Genomic DNA, 9,362 nt, shown 5'->3' with positions numbered 1-9,362 from the left:
TCCCACACCCACACCTGCATCTGCACCTGTGCCTACTCCCACACCCACACCTGCATCTGCACCTGTGCCTACTCCCACACCCACACCTGCATCTACACCTGTGCCTACTCCCACACCCACACCTGCATCTGCACCTACCCCCACACATGCACCCCCACCTGCATCTACACCTGCACCTACCCCCCACCCTGCAGCCCCTCCTGCATCTACACCTGCACCTACCTCCACCCTGCACCCCCACCTGCATCTACACCTGCACCTACCCCCACACCTGCATGCACCTGCACAAAGACCTGCAGCTGCATCTGCACCTGAACAGGCACAGCTGCACCTCAGCTCAGCCCAAGTTCACCCACTTCTGGCAGGCTCCACACAGACTCCCAGGCTTTCTCTTTGCCCTGTCCCCACCCCTGCTGCCCTCAGCTTCAGATGGCCCCTCCCATAGCGCCCAGCCTGTCTCTCATCCGCATCCTCCTCCTCTGCCCCATGCCTATGCCCACACCTCCTCCTGTCTACACTGGCTCCCCTCCTTCCAGAAGAAGCTTCTGAGACAGCCGGTGTGTGATCAGCCTGTCTAGGCTCATAGAGTGGTGAGATGGGGTGACCACTGTCATCCCACAGAACCAGGGGCTTGGTGCTGCTGGACAGCAAGGACCCCCAAGGCCAAGTCCTGGGCTCCTTGGGGACCTCCCTGCCAGGCCCTCCCATGGGATCCAGCCTTGGCCTCTTCATAGGGCCCTGCCCCACCGCCCACAACCCCCTGCAGCCAGGACCCTCACCTACCTGGGAAGCTTTACAAATGTCAAGGCCCAGGCCCCACCTGGAAACTCTGAGTCAGGGGCCTGCCCTGGGCTCCAGATGCTGTATGTAGCCAGGACAGGGGTCCCAGGTTTCCCCACCACTCACGCGGTCCAGCCCAGCAGGTACACCCTGCAACGTCCCTTTCTAGTCCTCACCCTTGCCCACTTCCCTGTGGCCCAAACCTGGCCCCAGGACAAGGCAGCCCACCCCACCTTACAGGGGAGGCCCAGCCACACCTGTCACTGCATATAGCCACTCCTGGGCCCATACTTGGGGCACACGGGGTGCCTGCTGTCCTCTCCCTCTGCTCCCTGGACCTGCCCCTTCAGGACTCCTGCATCAGCATCACTGTCTCTCGAGCTGCCCATCCCCTCTCCACCACTTCCCAGAAGCACTGGAGGCACTTTCATTAAACCATTCAAATGAGAGGGGCTGGGAAGGCTGTGACTGTGAGCACACCCAGGCACTGTATGGGGGCTTGTATACCCAGAACCCCTTGCCAGAGACAGCACACATGAGACAAGAAGGAAGAGGCCAATACAGTGGCAGGCGGGCCACCCAGCTCTGCATGCCTGTGCCCACCTCTGTTACCAGAGGGAGACTGAGGCACCTGGGGCAGCGGCCCCACCAGGACAAGTCCTGGTTCAGAAGCAAGAGGGCTCCCAAGACTGAGGCTCTGCTACAGCAGGACAGGGAGAGGAAGCTGCCACAGGGAGCCCAGACACAGAGGGAGTCATAGGGCTGATGAGGCAACTTGGACAAAAGCTACCCATGCTGGACAGTGCTGAGGCCCGAACCCACTGCTTTCTGAGGGTCTGGCAGACTCAGGGGGATGCCCAGTGCCGGGGCAGGCACCCTCACTGCAGCCCTCACCAATGCCACCTCCCAGGCCCTGTCTGAGACACACTGGACTGCGTTGCATTTTGGGTTTCACAGGAACTGAACAGGATTGAGGTTTGGAAGCCACAACAACGGGAAAATCAAGCATGGTCAGCCTCAAGCACTCCTCAGAAGGCACTGCCGGGAGCTGCCCCCACAGTGCCAGGACCACACTGCCCCTGCCACACAAGCTGCATCGCTGAAGGCCTGCCAAAGTGAGCGCAGTCACTTCTGCCCTCACTGACATCTCCGCAGGAACAGGCTCTCCCAGCCCCAGCTCAGGAGACAGCCAGAGCACACAGCTTGCCCTGCAGCCTCTGGCAGGCCCTGCCCTGACCCCTCAACTGGCCTGCAAGGCCCAGACAGACTGGAGGGTGGGGGCCTGCACCTAGCCACGGGGGGCTGGGGGTTGGCCAGGGACACCCACTAAGAGGGTCCACGCCATGCCATCTGGGCAACCCAAGAGGGTGAGGGCTACATGCCCGGGTCCCGCAGGGTTGCTGGTGAATCAATGAGCAACGTCTAACTAGTCGGCATGGAAAATAATACTTTTAATCCACCAATTATCATACTCAAATCCTCTCCTTTTCCCCCAGCAGTAAACACTGAGCAAACTATCCACGATAAATTAACATATTTTCCTCCATTTTCTTCAGCAGTTTTTTCCAAGCAGCCGATACTTAAAACAGAGCAAATGGACCATCAAAAACTGACCTACGCTCCAAATGGGAGACTTTGGGAGAGGAACTGCCTGCAGCGGGCTGAGGGGGGGCCGGCGGCCTCAGTGGCCCCTAGCAGGCACATGTACACGTGCACACTGCCCCGAGGCACGGGCTAGTTGTGCGGGGCGGGGAAGCTCTGGGTCTTTTGTTATCAGTGTGTCCATGGATGGGTTGCACCACTCCCGGGCTCAGATTCACAGCCAGGAGCCCAGGACACAGCACCTCCTCACAGACTTGAGTACAAAACCCTCCCCACCTCTGTCCCCATCTCCATGCCCCCTGCAAGTCCCAGGTGCCCACAACAAAGCACCTGGTGGCCCCCGGGCTCTTGGCCCAGTCTGCCCTCATCTTGGGTGGCCTCAGACACCCCTCACCCCCAGGGCCCCCAGGCCTCTCCATGGACCTTGGGAGGGGCCTAGGGTGTTTAGGGGCCTCTCCTGCCCCTGAGGCCAGTCACTGAGGTGTCGGCTAGTGCATACTTCTTCCCAGAAGACAGGCATCCCCCAAAGAGCTGTGTGAAGCACCACAGCCTCCGATAGGGAGGAGGAGCTCACAGCCAGGCTTCACCCCCAGCCACAAGCACATCTCTGCAGCAAGGGGCTTAACATGGACGGGAACCACCTAGTGCCAAGCAGGAAATCTGTCCCCTAAGGCGCTGTGGAAGCCTCCCGTCATGCTTCACTCCCATTAAAATAAAAGCACCTTACAGCTGGCTTTCTGATCAATATTACATGAACATAATATTGCATGTAAAACAGTAATATATGAAATAAAATGCGGCCAACTGATTTAGCAAGAGCTCTTTTCAATCAAGCCCTTAATCTACCTTGCCCAAGCCCCCCATCTGTCTAAAAGCAGGCCTGCCCTGCAGCCTCCACCTGCTCACTGAACAAGCTCGGGGCTGTGTGGAGCAGTTAGCAGCACGGCCCTGGGTTGCCCACGGATTCTGGAAACCACAGAGTCTCTGAGGCACATCTTGCGAACTGAGCAGGACCCAAGCACGGGCTCCATCTTCCTCAATCCAAGTCACTGCTGGACAAGGGACCAGCCGCACACATCCAGATATCACTGCCCAGCACTAGTCAACCCTCCAGGACCCCCAAGCTCAGGTTCTGCAATCAGGCAGATGGAGATTCTGGGCCTGCCTCTGCTGCTTCCTAGCAGTGTGGCCATGTGCAAGTTTAAGCTCTCAGAGCCTCGGTTTCCTGATCTGTGCAATGGGAATCTGCAGCTGTCAAGAAGACCAGGAGGGCTGTGCTCCCCATGGCCGCTGCAGCCCCCGACATGGGCCCAGGGGCACCATGGAGGGGGCTACACCTCTGCCCCCTGGGTTGCCTGTCTGTAGTACACGTGGAAATTCCATAAGATTTCCACGTGAAAAAAACAACAGTCTCGGCGCATAAAATTGAAAACCTGTGGTTCTGAGAGAATTTACCCAAAAAATAAAAAGAAAAAGAAGCCCTTGATTGAAAGCAAAGCCCCAGTGGGACGAACCAGTCCAGCATCTGTACCCTGAGGTGTGCCCTTCTGCCTAGGCCCAGGGGCGGCTCAGCACTGGCTCCAGCTGTGCGTCTACCTCGCAGGCTCCCACCATCGTGGCCTAGGGCCAGCCCTGGGCCTGCCTGGTCCCCGCTCTTGGGTGCTGCTGGGTGGTGGGGCCCACCTGCTGGGGTTGTACTCCAGGGCGCCGACCTCCTCACTGGCCTGCAGCAGGTCCAAGATGCCGGCTGCCGAGCTCCCACTCTCCTTCTTGACTCTGGCATTGCGGCTGGGCTTGGTGTCTGTGTCGATGTGCAGCGAACCCTCATCCGAAGAGTCATCACTCTGCTGCACGAGGGACAGGGCTTCGGTCAGGGGAGGGTCTGGCCACTGAAGTGGCCTGGAAGTTGGGAGGGGGATACTTTTTCCCTTCAGGGACTAAACTAGGTTTTTTAACGTTTTTATTTATTTTATTTTTATTTTTATTTATTTATTTTTGAGATGGAGTCTCGCTCTGTCACCCAGGCTGGAGTGCAGTGGTGCGATATTGGCTCACTGCAAGCTCCGCCTCCGGGTTCACGCCATTCTCCTGCCTCAGCATCCCAAGTAGCTGGGACTACAGGTGCCCGCCACCACGATCAGCTAATTTTTTGTATTTTCAGTAGAGACGGGGTTTCACCGTGTTAGCCAGGATGGTCTCAATCTCCTGACCTTGTGATCCACCCACCTCAGCCCCCCAAAGTGCTGGGATTACAGGCGTGAGCCACTGCGCCCAGTCAGTTTTGTAACGTTTTTAAAGAGCTGCTGCCCTTCTAATGAACACTGCTGGGGTCAGACAAAGGCCCCTGGAGCCGACGGGCTGGATGGCCGACGCACGGACACACGGGGCAGACGTGGGTGCCAAAGCTCTCTCAGAACCACAAAGGACCAAACTGTCTTCACACTGTGCACCATATTCACAGAGGAACTCTGGTTCAAAGGAACCCTTACACGAGACAGCCCCAGTGTGTAATACATGTAAAGAGACACCGCCATGGTTGGAAGGAGAGGTGGGGGCAGGGCCTGCAGCCCCACAGGGACCTCAGGCTGGAGGAAAGCAGTTAATACACTAGATCCCGATAACCTCCCCTGGCAGGAGGCTCAGTGGGGACACACCCCTCGCACGCCCAGGCAGAGATGACCACTGTGTCTTAGAGTTGGATGTGACCTTAGAACACTCATGAAAGGGTGGGGTGAGAGTAAGGGGCCCCTTCGCCATCTCATGCAGAAACACCCCCAGAGACCGCCCTGGAGTCACTCAAACCATGGCCTTGGGGACTGCCCAGAGATGCCCCCCGAGACCAAGGGGGACCCGTAAGGCAGCTCACCTTGTACGCTGCCGAGTCCAGCTTTGGCTTCGTGACAGGCGTGGGCAGCACAGCCTTCTTATCCAACAAGACTGAAAGCACAGCAGATGGGAGTCCAGCGGGAGGCCTTGTGGGGAGCCAGCCACCCCAGGAAGACCTCTCAGGGGCGGGACGGGCCTCTCCCACACCCCTCCCCCAACACCCCCTCCCAAACTCACAGGACAAGTCCCTTTTCGGGGCATTTTTCTTCCTCCTGATGGGAAACTCGTCGATCTTGAGCTCACCGTCGTCCGACACGTACTCATACTCATCCCGCACGGGCTTGGGCTTGTCCTCCTTGAAGTTCTGCAAGGCCCCGAACACACCAGGGCTTGTCGGGGGCCTGAGAGCCTTGGAGCTAGGGCAGAAGCGAGTGGGTCAGCAGCATCCACATAGCCCCATGGCCGGCGGACAGGTGGGACCTCCCAAGGGGTCCCCTGCCAGGGCCACGGCACGATGGCCTCCAGGAGGCAGGTGACATTGCCACCATTTGAATTTCCATCCGAAGAAGCCTCAGGCCCAGTTGAGATGGGAGGAGGGTAGAGGGCCCAAGCCTCTGCAGACAGGAGGCCAGGCTGGGCCTTCAGTCCCTACTGTGGGAAGCTATCTGCCCACAGGAAGCTATCAACCCGATGGCCTCCTACCCAATGCTGTGCCTCCCCACACACCACATTCAGGCAGAGAGAGCCCTTCCCTAGGCAGTTTAGATGCTCATGACAGTGACCCCCAACTGTCCCAGGGCCACTGGGCAAGCTTAAGCCCTGCGTTGGGCCTGCCTAGGAATCCTGGCACATGCTGAATTGGCCTTTAACAGGAAAAGGATCCAAGTTTCCTGGTTTTTTTCTCCATAGCTATGCTAGAAAAATAAACTCAGGGCCAGGGCTACAGGATAGATGTAACAGTCTAAGAAACTGTGTGTAATTTGTCTCCCTGCCCAGGTGAAGGAGGACTACTTCAGAGCTTGGCCTGCAAGCAGCTCCAGCCTTTGCCTTCCCAGGGGTTTGAGGACAGGTTTCTCTCTCTCTATAGTAGCAGGGACAACAGGCTGAGGCAGAAAAGTCTGGAACTTCAAACATACACAGCTCCAATTCTGAGCAAATGGAAGTGCAGACACCTGGATAGAGTGCCCAGGTGAGGCTGCTTCCAATGCTCTAAGTGAAGGGGCGGCAAGCCCACTGCCTTACAGGCTGGGCCACAGAACACACAAGTGTACACAGGCTAGAGTCACACCGCTCTTTCTCATCTCCATCGTCAACTCCCTAGCACCATCACAGAGTGAATGCCATTTAATAGCTTCCCAGGAACCTAGAAGCAGAGCTTCAGATAAAGCAAGCGACATGCCCAGGGTCATGAAGCTGGGCAGCCACAGGACCCCACAGGACCCCACAGACCTGCCCCTTGGCTGAACGGCCTCGCATATTGCCCTGAGCTCCCTGACCCTCACAAGACCCTGCCTGGGCACTGCTCCCATTCTCCACCACCCAGAAAGAGGCCTTCTCCTCCCATCTCTTCAATGAGGAAACTACAACCCGGCCAAGTTAATCAGTGGCTGCTGCAGAAAAGTGGCCGCCCCTCCTGCTGGGACCTGTCTGACTCCAGCCAGGCCTGGGGCCTCAGCAGGTGACATGCCCCACGCACTGGGAGCACACACAGGCCCAAGTGTTGTCGCTGGAACCATGAGGCTCTTGAGGTTGCCACCGGGCTCACAGCCCTCCACATGCCCATACCACTCAAACACACCCCCTAATCTCTGCTCAGTGCCATCTCCAGGAGGCCCTCCTGACTCCCAGATGGGTCATGTTCTCAGCACCCAGGGTCCCATGTCAGGTTCACACCAGGCCCTCCCCACTGGCCACTGGGCTCTGAGAGCCAGGACCCTGTTCCCCGCGCACGTCCTCAGCACCAGCTCACAAGAGCCACACATCTAACATTCATGGAGTGTCACGGCCTCCCTCCCTGCCTGGGTGGCCATCCCTCACTGCAGGCTGGCTGCATCTTCCAGCCCAGCCCCACCCAGGCATGTCTGCTTCCTTACAGCCACCCTGCAGGTGGAGCATGGTGGGAGGCAGGGATGTGGCTCTGCTGGTGTCTAGGCCTGAAGAAGACGTGCCAGGAACAGGGCTGCAATCAGTGAGGTCAGCAGCTCAGAGGGAGAGGAGTCCCCAGAGGTGTGTCAGCCAAAGGCTGTGTGTGTATGGGGTATGTGATGTGCAGTGTGTGGTGTGTGAGATGCACAGTGCATGTATGGTGTGTGTGTAATGTGTGTGTGGTATAAGGCAGTGTGTGTGATGCAGTATGTACGGTGTGTGTGATGTGGGTTACATGCGAGGTCACCCCTCCCATCCAGGCACTCACATACCCGAGGAGTTTCTTGTTGGAGAAAGAAAAAGAGAACTTGTTGTCTTTGTTTCCAGCTAGAGGCGACTTCTCTAGCTTCTGCTCCTCTTCCATCTTCAGTAAGGAGTCGGGTTTGCTGTTCTGAAAAGCAAGACCAGGGCCGTCCCTGAGCCCCACACAGAAGTGGGGGGTCAGGACCCCAACTAGTGTCAGTGGGAAGAGGCAGCTGCTGGGAACACGCCTAAGGAAAGTCACCCATAGCTCCGGTGGCCACCCGGGCCACTGCGGGGTGCTCAGGGGCCTGCACCCCATGGACTCAGTTCCTCGATGCTGCCTGGCCTCCAGGGAGTGGGAATGAAAACCAGAGTGTGGACCGTGAAGGGAAACACTGTCAATATACAGGGTGTACACTCAACCTCTTGCATCCCAACCAACTCAGAGGAAGACGTAGTCCATGGGTGGTCACACACACCTCAGACCCACATAAGCACACCCCACAGCACTACCTACTCAGGACAAGCAGACACATGTCTGCACATTCCTACACACACACACAGGGCCTCACAGATTCATCTCTGCTCACACTCACCAAGCTGAAACACACACGCATGCATGCACACGTGCACTTCTCACCTTGTACTTCCACTTGGCCTCTGACTTGCTCTTGGTTTGCTCTCGAATTTCCAGCCTCTCCACATCATTCTGCATGTGAACCACATCTTTGTTGGGCACACTCAGGACGCTCTTTGTGGCCTAGGAAAAAGGGCTGCTGTGACCCAGAGGCAGACATAGAGGGCTGGTGGGACTCCCTTGAGCCACAGATTCCCTGTCTCCTTCTGGCCCATGTGCTTGCAGCTCAAGCCTCCATCCATCTACCCATCCACGCATCCATTCACCCACCCATCCATGTATCCATTCACCCATCCATCCATCCATTTATTGATTCATTCGTTCATCCATCCACTCATCCATCCATCTGTTCATTCATCTGCCCACCCATTCATCCATTCATTCATCTCGTTCATTCATCCACCAATCCATCCATCCACTCACCCATTCGTTCATTCACCCATCCATGCACCATGCATTTGTTCATCTTGTTCATCCATCCATCCATCCATTCATCCGCCCACCCATCCATCCATTCGTTCATCCCATTCATACACCCACCCATTCATCCATCCATGCATCCATTTATTTATCCATCTACCCATCCATTTATCCATCCATCCATTTTTTCATCTATCCATCCATCCACTCATCCATTTATCCATCTCCCCATCCACTCATCCATTCATCCATCCATCCATTTGTTCATTCATTCATTCACCCATCCACTCACTCAATCATCCACCCATTCATCCATCTACCCATCCATTCATTTATCCATCGATCGGTCCATTCACCCACCTATCCACCCATCCATTTGTTCATCTATCTATCCATGTATCTGCTCACCCATTCATTCATCCATCCATCTATCCATCCATCTATTCATTATCTATCCATCCATCCACCCATTCATTCATCCATTTATTCATCCACCCACCCATTTGTTCATCCATCCATTCATCCACCCACCCATTTGTTCATCCATCCATTCATCCACCCATCCATCCACCCACTCATCCATCCACTCACCATTTGTTGATTCATTCATCATCCACCCATCCATCCATTCATTTATCCACCCATCCATTTGTTTGTTCATCCACCTTTCCATCCATTCATTCATCCATCCATTTATTCATCCATCCAT

General features: G+C 56.2%; 1 protein-coding gene across 1 annotated transcript in view; it reads right to left on the bottom strand.

Moving 5' to 3' along the window:
• PHF2 (PHD finger protein 2) overlaps positions 1-9,362 on the bottom strand; it is a 34,442-nt gene that overhangs the window by 9,726 nt on the left and 15,354 nt on the right. The window contains exons 9-13 of the mRNA XM_032164746.2: positions 8,237-8,356; positions 7,626-7,744; positions 5,446-5,624; positions 5,249-5,319; positions 4,066-4,229 (exon numbers count right to left, since the gene is read on the bottom strand). Of these exons, the coding sequence (XP_032020637.2) occupies positions 4,066-4,229; positions 5,249-5,319; positions 5,446-5,624; positions 7,626-7,744; positions 8,237-8,356 (653 nt within the window). The remainder of the gene's footprint in view (positions 1-4,065; positions 4,230-5,248; positions 5,320-5,445; positions 5,625-7,625; positions 7,745-8,236; positions 8,357-9,362) is intronic.

The sequence above is a fragment of the Hylobates moloch genome, unplaced genomic scaffold (genome assembly GCF_009828535.3).
Source record: "Hylobates moloch isolate HMO894 unplaced genomic scaffold, HMol_V3 SCAFFOLD_10, whole genome shotgun sequence".
NCBI classification, from domain to species: domain Eukaryota; kingdom Metazoa; phylum Chordata; class Mammalia; order Primates; family Hylobatidae; genus Hylobates; species Hylobates moloch.
This window is presented reverse-complemented; position numbering and strand designations above follow the sequence as displayed.